The sequence below is a fragment of the Bos taurus genome, chromosome X (assembly GCF_002263795.3).
Source record: "Bos taurus isolate L1 Dominette 01449 registration number 42190680 breed Hereford chromosome X, ARS-UCD2.0, whole genome shotgun sequence".
NCBI classification, from domain to species: domain Eukaryota; kingdom Metazoa; phylum Chordata; class Mammalia; order Artiodactyla; family Bovidae; genus Bos; species Bos taurus.
The window spans coordinates 63,631,441-63,651,356 of NC_037357.1; the positions used below are offsets into that span (position 1 = coordinate 63,631,441).

A 19,916-nucleotide genomic window follows, 5' to 3' on the forward strand; every position below is an offset into this window, starting at 1 on the left:
AGAACATCTACTGGACTCTTCCATCCAGAATATCTGGACTCTTCAAAATTAGTGAAATGAAAAAAGAGGTAATGGGAGCCTCATATCCACTCTGAATCTTTAGAGCTATGAGCCAGACCCCTTAGAAATTCAAGCCAGAAAATAACTCCCTCCCTCCCTTGAATCCAAGACTCAAATCCTCTTAGAAGTGCAAAGAACCTACAGCTGTTTGTCAACATCCACTAAAGGAAAAGTCAGGATTTCTTATAACTGTCAAGCAACTTAATTCACACATGTATCATTTCTGTATGAACCTAAGTTCATTCAGCTCTCTATTCACCTTTTACCTATTCTTTTCACCTGACTGAATCTACCACTGATCTCTATCTCTTACTTCTTCAAAACCTTCAGAATATTTTAACTGTGCTACAACTGAAGCTTCTTCACTGACTGTAATTTCCTTCTCTAACTTTGATTTGAACAGGTTTATCTCTGGATAATATTTCTCCTGCTATACTATCAGGTAGAGACTATTATTTCTCCCATATTCAATTTACCTCTGGGTAAGTGATGGGACCTTAATCTCTGTCTTCCATAACTTCTACCCCATTTCAGTTGTGCACTTCCACGACAACCCTCAGGACCTTGCAGTCAGTCACCCAGAACTAATTACTTATGAAATAAATTTGTCACTATACCATTTGAGAATATTTTCAGGATTCTCACCCTACAAATATCAAGACATCAGTTCTTCAACCATCTCACAGACCCATCTACTTAATCCATATAAACCTTTTGTATTTGCTTTTCTCTCCTATAAAATTTAGATTTCATGTTCTAACACTTCAACTTCTGTTGTCAGTTATCTTCAACTCTCACATTTTGTGGCACCAAACTCCCACTGCCTTCTGGCTTCTATTCTTTCTGATGAGAAATCAGCTATGAATCTTATTAAGGTTCCTTTGCACATAATCAGTCATTTTTTACTTGCTGTTTTCAAGTTTCTCTCATTTTCTTTTAACACTTTGATCATGATTTGTCTTGGAGTGTATCTCTTTGAGTTTATCCTACTTGGAATTTGTTGAACTTCTTGGATGTGTAGATTAATGTTTTCATCAAATTTGAGAAGTTTTATATGTAAGTATGTTTGATGGTGTCCCACAGGTTTCTCAGAGAAAGCAATGGCACCCCACTCCAGTACTCTTGCCTGGAAAATCCCATGGGCAGAGGAGCCTGGTGAGCTGCAGTCCATGGGGTCGCTAAGAGTCAGACGTGACTGAGCGACTTCCCTTTCACTTTTCACTTTCATGCATTGGAGAAGGAAATGGCAACCCACTCCAGTGTTCTTGCCTGGAGAATCCCAGGGACAGGGGAGCCTGGTGGGCTTCTGTCTATGGGGTCGCACAGAGTTGGACACGACTGAAGCGATGCAGCAGCAGCAGCAGCAGCACAGGTTTCTATTCATTTTTTTCATCTATTTTTTTTTTTTTTCTGTTCCTCACACTGGATAATCTCAACAGTCCTATCTTAAACATGTCTGATTATTTCTTCTGCTAGCTCAAATCTGCTTTTGAGACTGACTCTAATGAACTGCACTTTTCAACTGTGAAATTTCTATTTGGTTCTGCCTTATAAATTCTCTTTACTGATATTCTCTATTTGGTGGACATCATTTTCATACCTCTGTTAACTCTTGATACACGGTTTCCTTTAATTTTTTGAGCATAGTTATAATTGCTTATTTGTATTCATTGTATAGTACTGGTATATCAAAATTCAGGGCTTCCTCAGGGATAGTTTCTACTGACTACATTTTTAAAGTGTATGTACCATACTTTCCCATTTCTTTGTGTGTCTTGTAATTTTTTGTTGTTGAAAATTGGATGTTTTAAATAAAATAATGTGGCAACTCTGGAAATCAGATTTTCCTTCCCCAGGGTGTGTTATTGATATTTGTTTAGTGTCTTCCCTTAACTAATTCTTCAGAGATTATATTCTTAGCCTTTTGTGGCCACTGAAGCCTCTGTTCAGATATCTGAGTGGTCAGCTCATGACTGAACAGCAGTTACCTCAACCACCTCAAACTAGTAAGCCTCCTACCTTTTACTGAGGTAGGAGGTTTGTTGACAAATGCCTTCAATATTGGCAGTTTGCAATCCCATCTTAGCCTTTATTTCCTGCTTTTGCATAACTTCAAGGTCAGCCAGATAAGAGATTAGGTCTTCTCAGTTCTTTCTTGGGTATTTGCTCAGACGTGCACATGTTCATGGCCATCTAGATCCCCAGGGATACATCAGAACTTTTCAAAGATTCCTATGGACATTTCATTCCCCAGATTTTTAAGTTTTTGGCTTGCTGCCTGTTTGTCCCATCCACTGATGCCCCCTGAAGAGACTGTGATGTTAAACAACTGCCTCTAATTATGTTTTTAATGAAAAGTGTTCTAAGGATAGACTTTACTCATCAAGCAAGCCCAGAGTCAGGTCAAACAAAAGCCAGTTCTGATAATGAGGATTTCATAGAGAAATACTGAAAGGTCAAATGTTCTGGGAATGAGGCTCTTCGGGGAGCTCCAAATCCATTCTGTCCCTTTTTAAGTATGGGAGGCTGTAGTTATTCACAGCTCACATGGTCCTAAGACTGTTGATTTTCAAGGCTATCCCAGAGCTCACCAAAGGAGAATGGAAACAGGGCAAGTCAAAATTTCATAACGCTTACTATTTTACTGAGATTCATTCATTTCTCTTAAATAAATGCTTCTCGGATTGTCACAAGGCTTTGGTAAATTTTCAGAGTTGTGAAAGAGTTAATTTCGACAAATTTTGCTGTTCTCATTTCTTCTATGAAGGAACTGATTTCCAGAGGTCCATACACTACCAATGTGGAAGTGCTTCTCTCATCATCCTTCTATTTTGATTGACTCTTTTTCTCAAACCATTCCTCCTCTTATTTTAGAATATTTTTTTCTTTAATCTTTTAGTTGTTACTGTATTTTCTTATACATGCTTAAAGTACAAAGTTAAAAAAAAATCTTACCTTCTCCTGAAAAGATAAGCATCATAGAACATTAACTCAACACTTTCCTCTCAAGGTATGTTAAATATGGTCTGGTATTTTATCATATATAGTCTTTTTAGCCATCATTGTTATAATTTAATAGTCAATGTTTATTCTGATTTACCCATATGTTTAGCTTTACTCTTTTCATTTGTTCTTGAATCTCAGATGATCTCACATCATTTTCCCTCTGCCTAAAGTGCTTCCTTTAAATTTTTCATTAATGTGATTCTATGAGTGGTAAACAATCTTAGTTGTTGTTGTCGCTGAATCACTCAGTCGTTTCTGACTCTTTGGGACCCCATGGACTGCAGCATGCACTTTCCTGTCCTTCACCACCTCCTGGAGTTTGCTCAAACCCATGTCCATTGAGTTTGTGATAACATCCAACCATCTCATCCTCTGTAGTCCCCTTCTCTTCCTGCTTTCAATCTTTCCCAGCATCAGGGTCTTTTTCAATGAATCAGCTCTTCACATCAGGTGGTCAAAGTATTGGAGCTTCAGCTTCTGCATCAGTCCTTCCAGTGAATATTCAGGGTTGATTTCCTTTATAAATATTTCGTCCTAGTTTTTAAAAACCAGTCTGACTATACAGTTCTAGGTTGATAATGATTTTCTAATAGATACTGAGGATATTATTCTACTGTCTTCTAGCTTTCATTGTTGTTTTAGAGAAATAAGTAATCAGCATAATTACTGATGGTTTGTAGCTCATTTCACTCTTAGTGCTTTGTCTTTTGCTTTACCTCTGGCATTCTATATTTGTTTGTAAGTTTGGATATCTATTTATTTTGCTTGAGATTTGTTGGTCTCTTTAAGAATTATTTTTTATTCCATTTTGGTAAATTTCAGGTTTCTTCTATTCAATTATTCCCTCTCGCCCATTTTCTTTCACCTCTTCTTTTGGAAATCCCATTATAGAGATTAGACCTTCCCACTTTTATCTTCCATATCTAAATTTCTCTCTTCCTCACTTTGATAAATTCCAGGTAATTTCTTCTTCATTCTCTCTTCAGCTACCTCTGTGCTCCAAAATCTGTTGACTGAATTTTTAAAATTTAGTGATTATAACTTTATTTCTGGATCATTTTGATAGTTTTAAAAACATCTGCTTGGTCTTTTTTATAGTCTTTCGTCCTTTATTCATACTATCAATTTCCATATTTAATATCTCCAAACACTTTCAAAAATCTTTTATATTCTGTGCTCAGTAATTTCAACATCTAAAGTCTTTTCACTTCTTAGTCTATTTTCTATTATCTCTGTTGAACCCTTGTTTTCTTGTGGTTTGTTTTTGAAATTTGACTGTGAGTTTATATTCTATAAAACTCTGAGAATTTGTCATTGAAGATTCACTCCTCCAGAAGAGATACTCTTTTGCTTTGTTAAGTTACCTGAAAACATTACCAATCTGAGTACACTTCAATTAAACTCTATGTGTGAGGCTTTTGCAATATACACAAAAAAATGTGCAATAAGTTACAAGCCCATGCTGGAGATGGTTAATTTGAGGTTTTAAATACTTATGAGAGATTTTTTTTTTTTCTTTTCTACTTAATGTCAAAGTCAAGCCAGGCAAGTTTCCTTTTACTCCTTATTACACAACCTTTTGAAGTTTAAGCCTTATGCCACATTCTCCTTTTGGAATGCCAACTTTGAAAAATCTCAGATTTTATCTCCTATCCTCAAGTCCCATGCAACTGTCAATACAGGATTTTTTTCAGAAAACATCAGGCTAATCTGCAGCTATGGTGCCTTATTATTAGCTCAGCAATGTCTTAAGCAATATATTTTATTTTTGTAGTATGACCTCGTAACTATTTTATATATATATATATATATATATATATATATATATATAAATAATCAAGCACTTTTAAGGAGGTGGATGGTTCTCGTGTTATTTCACTTATAATAACATAGGAAACAGACTATCTTGAAGTACTGTTCTAAACATCTACATCTCATTAAAATATGTGAACTGCACTGATATCAATATTCCAGACAAAATTTTAACTCTTATTTTTGCTTAATATTTTTCATAAATAATTGAAATGAATTAAGCTAAGCAAAAGTAGCTTTTCATGGCATGTCTAAAATATGTAGAAACTAATTATAGGCACCCTGAAACTTTAGAAACACCTACTTACCATTATCTAGATGATTTTTAAATCAATCATATCTGTATATCAAGCATTCCTCCACATTTTCATCATAACCAAGAGCCTAGAAACATGCAGGTAAATAGATGGAAGTAAGTGAATGAGAATTTCAAAGTATTTTGGTCTAATTTGTCAGTCTGTCTGAGTTTGTTGAAGACTTGGCAGAAACTAAGCTGGTCCAAAATAGGGCTCATTATTAATAATACTGTTAACCAAAAATTGCATCTTCAGTGTTTTCAGAATCCTGGCAATGTACAGAGAGATTAGTAAGCAGCTTTCTGTGCCAGTTTATAGAGCAAATTTAATTTCTTTTTATGGTTTTTCCTGGCAGGCAAGTCAGGGAAAGTCTTATTTTTAATGTGTCTTATTCCTGAAGAAGTTATTTACAAAGCTGCTCATGATTACTTTATTTGTGATTAAGAAATGTGCCTAGGTCCTTGCTACTCAAAATGTTCCACAGACCATCAGCAACAACCTCACATAAAAGCTTGTTATAAATGCAAAATCTCAGACTCTTCCCCAGACCTACTTGATCAGTTCATTTTAACAAGATTTCCAGGTAATTTGTGTGCACATTAAAGTTTGAGTAGCACTGACCTAGGTGACTCTGGTAGGTTTGTAACTGGTTGACAAATGACATTCACAGTGTTGACTGCTATCAATAGTGAATAAGATCTCAACCAGACTACCACATTCATAAAATGCTGAACATCACAATGTATAAAGACTTAGATGAAGACATAAATGGTGTGATTATAAAATTTTGGACTGCAGAATCAAAATTCAAAAAATATTTTGGAAAGGTCTGACAAATAACAAGATAAAATGTATTGAGAAGAAATATAAAGGTTCAAAAACTAAACTGTACAAACACAAAAGAGGGGACTCTTGTTTAATAGTAGTTCATATATAAAATACCTAAACAAGACTTCCAAAGGTCCTATCAATGATGGAAAACGAGCAAGATTACTAGCTTTTTTTCCCATTAATTTTCAAGAAACTATACAGGTAAACATAGACCCAAATAACTAATTTTAAGAAATCCCTGAAAACCCCCTGTGAAGGTGTGACAAGGGGCTGAAGTCTGGTGCAAAGGTTAGTTGGAGGCAGCAATGAGGGAAACGGTTAGGAAAAGAAGAGGTTTATGTTTTGGTTTTGTCTCTAGTCTGCATCTCCTTGAAATACGCATTACATAGGGCTAGCCAAATAAAATATGAGGTTTAAAAAAATCATTATAAAGAAATATTTATCCTATGAATACAAAGTTGAGTCAACATCAGAAAATCTGTTAATATAAATCTTTGCATAATAGACTACTGGATTAAATTACAATTGATGCATAAATATATTTGGTAAGGTTCAACATCCATTTATGATTATTTTTAAAAGTCATAAAAGCTGGGTACTTGATAAATGTTCAAAAACTTATAGAAAATATTATACTTAATGGAATAACATTAGTTATATTTCCATTAAAACCAAAATGAGTACAAAGCAGCCAGCTGTCACCGCAGTTTAACATGGTATTGCAGGTCCTGGACAATGTTATAAAAAATACATAAAATATAAAGAAGTTTACGGATTAGAAGGAAGACCTTAAAAATATCATTACTTGCAAATTATATGATTGTTTGCATAGAAGAATGTGTAGAATTAGCAAATCATTAAAACTATGAAGAGTTAAGCAAGACTTCCAGATACAAAATCAACAGCATTTTCCCATGCCAGCAACAACCAATTAATAGAAAATATACTATTCACAATTGCATCAAAATTTAAAAATATCTTAGGCATTACCTTAATCAGGTAGGCCTAATACCTTTATGGAGAAAATTATTAACTCTAATATAGGAAATATAGGTGGTGTTAGAGAAGACTCTTGAGAGTCCCTTGGACTGCAAGGAGATCCAACCAGTCCATCTTAAAGGAGATCAGTCCTGGGTGTTCATTGGAAGGACTGATGTTGAAGCTGAAACTCCAGTACTTTGGCCACTTGATGTGAAGAGCTGACTCATTTGAAAAGACCCTGATGCTGGGAAAGATTGAGGGCAGGACGACAAGGGGACGACAGAGGATGAGATAGTTGGATGGCATCACCGACTTGATGGACAGGGGTTTGGGTGGACTCCGGGAGTTGGTGATGGACCCGGAGGCCTGGCATGCTGAGGTTCATGGGGTCGCAAAGAGTCGGATATGACTGAGCGACTGAACTGAACTGAACGGAACATAGGAAACAGTTGAGCTGAATAGAGATACATTCCATGCTCTTGAATGGGAAGACTTATTATAAATATATCAATTGTCTCCACATTAATATTTAAATTCAATGTAATCTCAACCAAAATCTCAGCTGATTTTTAAAGAAAGTAAATAAATGTAATAAAAATGTACACAATGTAATAAAAGCCCACAAATTGCTATGCCAACCTTAAGAAAGATGAAGAGCCATAATAACATTTTCACTTTTTAAAAAACTGATCTTTTTGCAACAAATACAGAACAAAGTACAGTTTATCCCATTTCTTAAAGCCTTACCTCTCCAAGATTACAATTTATCAATTTTCTAAATATCTCCAAATTGTCCTTTCTTCTCTCCTTTCTCTCTCCACCTCTCAAAAATGCTCTTAAAAAAACAGAAATGGCTTCCTTTTAACTATTATTTAACTCTCTATTTTCATAATATTGAAGACTTAATAACTACATAAGAATTTTACAGAAAATAATGAAAAACTTTTGACTGTGAATATATAGATTGGAGCCATCAATGAACTATGCATGGGGCTTCCCTGGTGGTTCAGTGGTAAAAAATTCACCTGAAAACATAGGAGACATGGGTTTGATACTGGGTTGGAAAGATCCCCTGGAGAAGGAAATGGCAACCCACTTCAGTAATTTTGCCTGGAAAATTCCATGGACAGAGGAACCTGGTGGGCTATAATAGTACATGGGGTTGCAAAGTGTCAGACACGACTTAGCAACTAAACAACAACTGATATAAATCTTACTAACTAATTTTCAAATAATATCAAAACTATCTACAAACAAGTACAGAAAATAGTGAAAAATTTCCTGCTACTTTATAATTTATTTAAAAAAAAACTTTTGATTAACATTTTCATAGGCCAAAATTACCAGAGCTTCTGAGTAATATTAATGATTTATCTGCAACAGAACCATAAACATAAAAGCATTATATTTAAGCTAACGTGAAATATTCTAAAACTTAACACAGAGAAAGATCTCAGAGTTAACTGCTTTAGAAATAAACTATTTTAAAAAAATATAAAACTTAATGAAATACATTGTTTTTTACATAGAATATTTTACAAATCTATGGAATAGATATATCAATTTCCTCCATGAAAATATAGCATACTATCACTCAAAATAATTATTTTTTAAAGAAATATGACTGTCAGAACCAGCTAGCAGAAATTAATAGTCAATGACAAGCGTAGTACTGAGAGGTAAATTTCAAAAATTAAACTTGCAAAATATGAGCATGAAAAACAATTAAATTTTAATAGTTGGTAACCTCACTGACATCAGTCTTAGCAATGTTTTTGCAGATCTGACTCAAGGGAAACAAAAGCAAAAATAAACAAATGAGACTACATCAAACTAAAAAGCTTCCACACAACAAAGGAAATCATAATCAAAATAAAACGGCAATCTCCTGACTGGGGAAGATATTTGTGAATCATATATCTGATAAAGGGTTAATATTTAAAATAAATAAAGAACTCATACAACTCAACAATAACAACAAAGAAACTGATTAAAAATGTGCAGAGGATCTAAATAGACATTTTTCCAAAGATATACAGATAACCAATAAGTACATGAAAAGATGTTCAACATCACTAATTATTAGGGAACTGCATATCAAAACAAAAATGAGATATCACCTGCCTGTAAGAATGGCTATTATTTAAAAGACAAGAAATAATAAGTGTTGGCAAGGATGTGGAGAAAAGAGAACACTTGTACACTGTCGGTGGGATAGTAAGTTGATAGAGCCGCTATGGAAAACAGCAGAGAAATTCCTCAAAAAATTAAGACTAGAACTACCATATGACCCAGCTATTCCACTTCTGGGTATTTATCTAAAGAACACAAAACACTAATTTAAAAAAAATATATGCACCCCTATGTTAACTGCAGCATTATTTACAATAATCAAGATACAGAAATAAACTAAGTATCCATTGATGGATGAATAAAAATATGGTTTATATACACAACAAAATCTACTCAGTCATAAAAAAGAATGAAATTCTGCCATTTACACAACAAGGATGGACCTTGAAGGTATTAGGCCAGTGAAATCCAAAAGAAAATAAAACAAAAACAAACTGACAGATTTCAAGATCAGATTAGTGGTTTATCAGAGGGTAAGGGGGTGGGGGAAAGGCAATATAGCTGGAGTGGGTAAACTGTATAGTGATGGATGGTAACTAGCTTTGTGGTGGTGACCACTTTGTAGTATATGTATACATGTTGAATTATAATCCTGTATACCTAAAACTTATATAATGAAAAAGAATAATAGCCCTAGGGTATAATTTCAATTACTACTTTATAAATTATACAACATTACTTTGTATTTCTCTGCATTAGAAATGACTGAGATATCTAAACAAAGTTCTAGAAAATTCAACTTGCTAACTGAAAAATCTATTTTTTCCCATGTATTTACACATGTACATAATACATTTCTGATTTATTTAGGTAGCTACTTGATGCATACTAATGGAGCACAGTAAAAATAAATTTATTTCTAACTTTGAACGACAGGAAGCGCAGAGAGTCCCATACAGGATTAAGATGACATCATTTTCTAAAGATATCCAAAGAAACCATTTTTCTAAAAGAAAACATTGCCTATTAAAAATATCATGATGTACAGAAAATCTAGACTAAACTTACTTTGAATATCCTCTCAAAGTCTATTTTTCCATACTAGGGAACATAGACACAAGTTATCAAATACCTACAGAAATTGGATGCTGTGATGTTAAGAGAAGAGGTAGAAATGGAAAAAAGAAATCTCAGCCTTTAATTTTTTTGTTCAACTTTATACACAATTCGCATCGGTAATATACATTTAGTGTTCCATTTATTTTTAAATGCATCAGAAAATCAATCATGATAGATCTGTGACCAATACAAACATTTCTGAATTCAAAAAATTCAGTTAGTAAAGTCAATAAACTAGCACTTCTGTAAAGATAATTATTAAACAAATGGTAATGTATTTTTACTCCTTATTTCAGTTCTAACATATCCAACATCACTTCTTTCTTGTGCCATATAGGAATAAAATTTAGCAGGAAGAAAGCCATCTACTGTATGTTTTAGGGCCTAATAAAATATTTTAGTTTGATTACTTAACGTTCTTCAAATCACAAATCCAATTCAAATAATGATAATCATTCCTTATTCAATAACTGGTGAAGTAAATATATAATAACCATACAAACTATTTTGAATAAATTTTACACTTACTCAAAAACTACTAAAAGAAATACATCAGAGACTTGGTATAATGTTTGCTTGGGGACTATGCTGAGAAACTGAGCAAGAGAAGTGTTCTTTTTGTCACTCAGTAAATAAAACTGCCATGGTATGGACCTCAGATAGACCCATCTTAAACGGAACTTTGCAATAAAGAATGTTACAGAGGTTCTGGTCTATTTTCTCTTTAAAATAATAATTAATTGACAAGTAAGTGAAATGCAATAAGGAAATGGCCTATAATTTCACTAATATTTCAATGATACAAAACATGAACATACTTGTAAAATAATTAACATCTAGATTAATTAACAAGAGGAATTCTACAGCATGATAACTATGAAAGCAGTATGAATGATTGCTGTAGCTTTTTAATGATCACTTCATTTGTAACACTGTCAAATTTTTACATTAAAAACTAATAACTAAGGTATATATTTGTAATTTCTTACTTTATTACCCAATTTTTCACTAGAGAGAGATTTTTGTCAATGACTTTTTTTAGATCCAACTGAAAAATAACTAATTAGCTCAAATATTTAAAGTAATAAATTATCAATGATTTAATTTTTAAAACTTTTAGTCATAAAAAGCTTTAGTTCTTTAAAAGTTCCGATTTGACCCTTGGGGAATGTAAAAACACATCTGTATCCTAAAGCCAAAACTTAATTATATGGCTTCATGCCATATAACTGATCAAAAAAAGTAGAGTTGCTCTTAAACCAATCCTTATTATATCATTTGGCACAATAGTTTTTACCTTTTATAGATATCATTGAAACACCCAGGCCAACATTTCTAATAAGTTGCATCCATATTAAGAGGTAACAAGTGCAAATAATCACATACTTAAGATATGATACTTGCTTGACTACTACAAAAGTAATTATACTTAAGTTTTTCTGTAGGAAACTGATTATTCATTAATGTTTTTGAAAAATTCCTGCACTACTACAAATGTCAATTTATCCATCCTTAAATTAAACAAGGACTTTATATAATAGTATGCTTATGAAAAGATTTATAGAGTGGTCTGTATTTATTTCATCATGTTAATTGAGCATAAGTTAAGATTTACAGGATCCACAAATGGACATATTTTCTAATAAAAACCTATTCCTCAGCTGCTGCTCTCTGAATCTGAATATAACCAAAGGCAGCATACTGATGTAGTAATGTTCCTGAAAGTCAAGACATAAACCCAAACTTTGGCAGTTTTATCAAAATGTTCTTGATAATTAAATACTCTGCTAGTTCTCAAAAACCTTACTGCTTTGTGTAACATTTTCAATACAGAAATAAAATACTCTTCAAATAATATATTTCAAAAGATGATTAAGTTTTGCAAAATTAAATAGTATAAATTAAGCATATTAACATCGTTTTTCTGACAACATGAAATAACCAGTTTAAGAAAACTGCAATGGACTAAATAAAAAACACAAATGTCACAATGTGAGGCACATTTATCCTCACATATTACTGAACTTACAAAATCTACTAAAATATTTTAAAATTCCATTAATACATTTAAAAAAACTGCAAAAATGTTTAAGACTATATGAGAGTCATCAATTACACAGGCACTTCACATGTAAACAATCTACAGTACAACTGAAAATATTTTGGCACCAACCTATAATACTAAAAGAATTCAATATAAAGCCAGAGTTCTGTAACTTCTACTCACTTTTTTCTATAAAACTAAGACCAAAGACGGAAGAAATTATGTATAAACTAGAATCACAAGTATATTAAATAACTCAAATATAGAATTAGTTTTAAATTGGTAAAAAAATGATTACCTTGTCCAGATGTTTACCAGTATGCTATGATAAAACAAAATAAACCTAATGTGATTATTAAATTGAAATCACATTTTAAACTTAGTGTTAATCTGATTATTGAAAAATAATCAAGATTATTAGCTAACTTAGCAAAAAGAGAATTTGAATTTATCAAAAACTCTTATCAAATTGATCTAGTTTTCCCTCAAAAGAAGTTTGGGCAATTCAAAATTGAATTTGATGTTTTAACATGATTTTTCTTAAATCTAAGGCTTGAATAATAAAATTATTTTTGACTAGACATCCTTATTCATAAATTTGAGATATTTGAAATCACTTCAAATAAATGAAACTAGACATTTAGGATTTTTAAATGTTATGTCAAGCCGTAGAAAGCTGAGATGCCTTGGTTGTAGGTAATTCAAGAAGAGCCTGAACTGTGACACCAACTTTCACAAGACCTCTTTCTTCCAAAATATGATGAGGCAAACAGAGTCTTTCCTGAAAAAACAAAACAAATGATATCTAAACATGTGCTTTTTAATAGTACAGCAAAACCTCAGTAAGTCAGAACTGGGTTTTTAAATCCTGCTTTTTTATAAAACTCCAGGTAAAAATTATACAATTCTAATGAAATAAACTTTAAGATGTCTGCTTCAATAGATTCTTATGGGCTGTATTTTTATCTGAGGTTGACCTGATCTACACAATAAGAAAATATTTTTAAGTGAGACGGTGGTGCTAGATGTTCCCTAAGCCCTTGTGCTAGAGCAGAAAGAGCACTATGCTTCCAGCCAAGAGATCTAAGGGTCATATGGAGTACTAAACGTACTAAAATTCCCTGAGATACTGTTTTTTCATCCTGAAAATGGAACTGTGTGAGAAACAAATAGAAGAATCTATATATGGAAGCATTTTAAGCATTTTGTAACCTGCTTAGTCCTATACAAAACTAGCCACTCTCCTTCCTTCTACCAGTTCTTAGGTTACATGGTCTGTGATGTATATAGCACTTCAGTACTTTTTTTGTCATTAAGATGACTTCCCTCCAGCTTCTAGTGATGTTGTGTTGCTTCTTAGTTAAAATAGTCTAGAATTTGGTAAATAACAACTGTCTTCTCTTCTAAGTCATTATATATGTCATTTCTTCACAATTCTATGAGAAAGAGGGCTTAGAGACAACTTTGCATTAGGTTTCATTAGCCTTCAGTGATCCTCTTTTAACATTCTTAATGTTTCCAAGGGTTCTGTCTTCACCCTCTTCTCTTTCTGTACTGTATTCTCTCTTTGGTATTCTCAAAGCCTCATCAAAATCACAAGGATTTTAATTGAAGATCTGCATGAATGTGCACAGCATCAAATAAATTTGGTGGTATTTTTTGAAGAAATGATACAGTCTACCGCTTCAGTTGGAACACTCACTCATCTCAGGAAAATAAGCTAGTAGTGGATAGAGTAGGCGCCAAACAGACCATTTATAGGTCCCATATGGTCCATGATTTGTTTTAGTTGACTAGCATAGTGTTTTATAACATTACTTTTTTTAATCCAGTGTTTCTTGAAACACTGGAAACTTTGGCAAGATAAGGCCCCTAACCCCAATGAGTAACAACTATATCTTCCATTCTGTTAATTTTCAAATCTTTATTTCCTGCCAAGATCTCTCTACTGAGCTCCAGATACAAACGTCAACTTGATACAGGCAAATGGATGTCCAACAGACATATCAAAATTAATATGTCCACAACAGAACTACTTCCTTACTAAATTGAATTTTCTGTCTGTATTCTATACCTCAGTCAGTAATACACTATTCAGTCTCTCTCAACATAAACCTGGGAATCATAATCATCTTTCTTCCTTATTCCCCTAACTCAGTTATCAAATACTACTGATACTATCCCATTTATTAAAACAGTTCTGAAAAACTATCTTCTCACTCCATTTTCACTGCAACATTTATTGCCCTCCTAATATTTTGCTTGTTTATTCAAAAAGTCACCAACATATATCAGAAACTAAAAAAGGTTTCAAATCAATGGCATCAGCTCCTACCTTAGAAACTAGAAAAAGAAGAGCAAATTAAACCAATGGTAAGCAGAAAGAAGCAAATAATGAAGATAAGAAAGGAAACCAGTAAAATTAAAAAACAGAAAATATTAGTGAAAAAAATCAATAAAACCAAACGTTAGTTCACTGAGAATTTTTTTTTTTTTTAATTCACAAAATCCCTAGCTAGATTAATCAGGAAAAAGAGAGAAAAATACACGAATTAACAATATCAGGAATAAAAGAAGTGATGCCACAAGAGAATCTATAAATACTAAAATGATAAAAAGGGGGATATTATAAACAACATTATAGCAACAAGTTTGACAAACTAGATGAAAAGGACAAAGTCTTTGAAAGACACCATATATCAAAGCTCATACAAAAAGAAATAGAAAATTAGAATAGCCCTATATTTATTAAAGAAATTTAAACTGTAGTTAAAAATTTTCCTACAAAGAAAACCCCCTGCCTAGATGGATTCAAAGTTCAATAATGACTGTGACTAAATATTTAATGAGTAAGTAATATTAATTCTATCCATAATATTCAATAAAAGTGAAGAGTGGGGAATACTTCCTAACATGTTCCATGAAGTCTGTATTACCTTGACACCAAAACCAGACAAAAACTTTAAAAGAAAGAAAACTAACAAACAATAACCCTATTGATATAGATGCAAAAAGGCTAAACAAAATTTTAACAAACTGAATCCAACAACATAAAAATAGCAACAACAACAAAATCCATCATGACCAAGTGGGGCTTATCCCAGGAGTCAAGGTGTGAGGTAGTATCTGAAAATCGACCAATGTAATTAACAATGCTGTGAAAGAAAAAAATGTTAACTCAGTAGATGTAGAAAAAGCACTTGACAAAATTCATTCCTGATAAGAACTCTCAGCAAACTAGAATCATGTATTTCACAAGGAACCTGTATCTGGAATATATAAAGAAATAATAAAAGGTGACTAATTCAATTAACAAATGAGCACAGAATTTGAAAAGACATTTCTCCAAAGAATATATACAAATAGTTAACAGGCACACAAAAAGATGACCAACATCATTAGCCATTAAGGAAAAGCTAAGTAAAACCACAATGAGACCACTTCAGACCTCCTACTAGGATGACTAGAATCAAAAAGGTAGACAATAATAATTGGTGAGGATGCAGAGAAATTAGAATCCACATACACTGCTTCTGTGAATGTAAACTGGAAAATAATTTAGCAGTTCCTCAAAAAGATAGAGAGTTACCATATAACCCACCACAGAGCAACCATTTAACCTACCATATAACCTTGTTAACTAAGAGAATTAAAACAAGCATTCACACAAAAACATGTTCATGAATGTCCACAGTAGCATTATTCATAATAAACAATGAGTGGAAACAGCCCAAATATCCATCAACTGATGAATGGTGAACAAAATGTGGTACATACATACAATGGACTATTACTCAACCCCAAAAAATGAAGTACAGTCATGCCTCAGAGATAGTGAGACTCCGGTTCTAGACCACCCAAATAAAGCAAATATTGCAATAAAGTAAGTCACATGAATTTTTGTTTCCCAATGTATATAAAAGTTATATTTACACTATACTGTAGTCTCTTAGTGTGCAATAACATCTTTTTAAAAACACTTAATTAAAAAATATCTTACTACTAAAAATACTATTCATCATCTGACAGTGCAGGTTGTCACAAATCTTGAATTCATATAAAATGCTGTATTTGTGATGCACAATAAAGTGAAGTGCAATAAACCTGAGTATGTCTGTACTGCTTTATGCTACAACATGGATAAACCTTGAGAGCATATAATAAATGAAAGAAGCCACACACAAAAGACCCCATATCATATGACACTATTAATATGTAATGTCAAGAATAGGCAAATTCATACAGATAAAAAAGGGGAGGGACTGCTAACAGCTAAGAGGTTTCTTTTGGGGTGATAAAAATATTCTACTCTCATTAATAGTTTGCTGCCCAACTATGTGACTATACTAAAAACCATTGAATTATACACTTTAAATGGGTGAATTTCATGAAATATTAAATATTTTTTAAATAAAAAACAATGTGTGTGCCCAGGCCTAAAAAAAAGATAACTTCAATCCATACCTTTCAGCATATATAAAAATTAACTAAAATTTGATTATAGACCTAAATGTAAAAATTAAGACCATAAAAATTCTAGAAATAAATATAGGATAAAATCTTTGTGACCTTAAGTTATGTAAAGATTTCTTTGGTTTGACACCAAAAGTACAATCAATTTTTTTAAATGAAAAATTACAAAAAATTTAAAATTTCTAATCTTTGAAAGATACTATAATGAAAATGAAAAGACAAGGCAAAGACTGGGATACAGTATTTGTAAATCATATATTGCATCTGATAAAGGACTTGATCCACACATCCAATAAAGGACTTTGTCTACAGTTTATAAAGAATCTCAAACTCAATAAGAAATAACTCAAAAGATAGACAAAAGATTGGAACAGACACTTCATAAAAGTCATACAAATGGAAAATAAGACCTTGAAAAAATGATCAACATCATTAGTCTTCAGGCAAATGGAAACTAAAACCACACTGACAAACAGTACATACCTATTAAAATGAATAAATTTAAAAAAACACTGACCATATTGAATATTACTGAGGATGTGGAGGAACTGGAACTCCCCTACGCTGCTGACGGGAATGTAAAATGATATAACCACTTTGGAAAAGTTTTATACTCAATGTTAAGCATACACTTCCTATATGTTCTAGTCATTCCACTTTCATGTGCCTACCCAAAATTAAAGAATGTATATATCCAAAGACTGGTACATAAATGTTCATAGCAGCCTTATTTATAGTAGTCCCTAAAACTGTAAACAACCCAAATGGCCATCAACAAACGGGTCAATGGACTGACAAATTGTGATGTATTCATATAATAAAATACTATACAATAATAAAAAGGAATGACCTATTTATACATGCAACATTGATGAGTCTTAGAATAGCTACACTGAGCAAAAGAAGCCAGAAAAAAAATTGGTACATATTTTATCATTCCAGTTATATATAACTCCAGATGGAAAATACAAACTAAACTATAATAACAGAAAACAGCTTTTAGTGGTTGACTAGAGGATTGCAAAGGGATAAAAGGAAACTTTTGAGGGTAATGGACATGTTCATTATCCTGACTATGGTAATGATTTCATGCTATATGCATATGTCAAAATTAATCAAATTGTATACTTTACTTATATGAACTTTATTGTATGTCAATGATACTTCAATAAAACTGTTAAAAATACAAAAATATCCTAAAAAGTTAAATTTAAAAACTGACTATATATTATCATTTTCAAGTCAGGGAAAAACAAATTGAAGCTAAAAATAAAATCTCTCCTTTTGTTACCAATACCTGGAGAGTTTTGAAAATGAAAGCTGGTAAGCCACCCTTATGGTGAGGATGGGTGAGTCACTAACTCTGTCATAGAACAAACAAGCAGGAGAAAGATGAGAGCATGCTAAGTAGAATAGTTTTCATAAGACCTTTCCTGTCATTCTCCTTGGCTACTGTATAAAGAAAGTGTCAGGAGTAAGTCAGACTATCTTTCATTTCATGTAAAAGAACAGAAATAGAGAATATCCAAGTTAGAGGGTGGGTTCTGGAATTAGATCACTGGGGTTCATAGTTTGCCTCCACTGTTTACTAAAGTTTTAGTAAAAGTAAAGTTTAGCAAACTTGGATAAGTTTTCTAAGCTCTCTGTGCCTCAGTTTCCTCATCTGTAAAATGTCATTCATTTAATAAATGTTGACTGAGAACCCCTCATCAAAAAACTCTTAAAACAAAAACTGACAAAACAGGAAAATATATACAATGCAATAACAAACTTCAAAAAAACCTTCCTAATTTTTCTACTTTCTCACTAAGAGATTAAGAGTACAAAAAGAAAGAACTAACATAAAAATGCTTAGGAATTAAAATTTCTAAACATCATGTCAAGCATAGACAAGAAGTAACTAGAGGAGAACTGAATATAGCTTCCAAATTAAACAGTAATTCAACTGATTCTCTCTATATAAATTATATTTATTCACTTGCAGGAAGCGGTTACAGTAGAATTTGTAAACCAGATTATTATGACACTATTGAAAAGAGAACTTAATAATCACAATATTTAAGTGTATCAAAACAACACACGGTACACCTTAAACTTACAAAATGTTATGTCAATGATATCTCAATAAAATACACTTTAAAAAATAACAGGAAAAAAAGTACAACTACATTGTGACCTGCTAACAATTCCAAGTCCTCTCAACAGTCCATCATGTTGTTAAGTTTATAATGTTATCAAAAAAGCAATATTTTTATTTTTCATTTTCATTATTTATAATATTGCTTTGTTAATTTAATACTATTACAATTATTACATGAAATATAAGCTAATTTCTACAAATGTCAGAAAAAGTTTATCCAGTGAGGTATTATCATAATGTCGCTAAGATTTCCAAATTGACATTTTAAATAAAGTTTTAAATGTTGTTCACACTGAATGCAAATCTTCCAATCAGAGTCTATTCTTAGATTAAAGGAATCCAAATATCCTCTATCAGGAAAAATAAGAGTAGCAACAGCATCATAATCAACTTGTCATATGACCAGTAAATTATGTTTATTCAATGATGTGCATGATTAGTAAATTTTTCTATATATGTAGCTATTTTATAATTACTTTAAAAGCAGCTTAAAAATCATTCAGTAGATAGCTTTTACATTTAAATATGGAATTCAGTAGAAGGTGAAAAGGAAGGTATTCATTTTCATGTTCAGAAAGCATTATTCACGCCTACTGTGAAGAAGCCAGTTTGCATGTAATAAATTCATATTTAAATGATCATTTTGTTAGAAAAATAATTACCTGTGAGACACCCAACTTTTTACAAGCATCAAGAAAATTTTCTACATTTCTTCGACATTTCGCCATGCTAAGCTTAGGCTGTAAAGTAAGAGAAATAGTATATTTTCAGGTATATTTGTACAAAACTTATAAAAACTGAAAATTATATTTATTGAAGAATATTATTTAAAGATTGTTTCAAGCAGCTTTATCTTTCTTTAGAGAACTAACAAACTGTAGCCAAAACTTACCACTGCTGGTGATGGCACATGAATACTAGCTACAGAGCGTGGCCTTATATGATTGGCTAAATGGCAAAGAACAACCCCATCCATCAGTGCAGCTCCTATGTCATCAGGCAAAATTACTTTTAACCTGGATTCAAGATTCTATAAAAGAAATGGGTATAAATCACAGACATTCTATTTAAATATATGTGT

At 32.2% G+C, this 19,916-nt stretch overlaps 1 protein-coding gene across 1 annotated transcript in view; it reads right to left on the minus strand.

The window, feature by feature from the left end:
* Positions 1–10,234: 10,234 nt before the first annotated feature.
* The window catches only part of LRCH2 (leucine rich repeats and calponin homology domain containing 2), a 104,233-nt gene continuing 94,551 nt past the window's right edge, over positions 10,235–19,916 (minus strand). Inside the window, exons 19-21 of the mRNA XM_024988537.2 lie at positions 19,728–19,865; positions 19,498–19,575; positions 10,235–13,003 (exon numbers count right to left, since the gene is read on the minus strand). Of these exons, the coding sequence (XP_024844305.1) occupies positions 12,884–13,003; positions 19,498–19,575; positions 19,728–19,865 (336 nt within the window). The 3' untranslated portion in view covers positions 10,235–12,883. The remainder of the gene's footprint in view (positions 13,004–19,497; positions 19,576–19,727; positions 19,866–19,916) is intronic.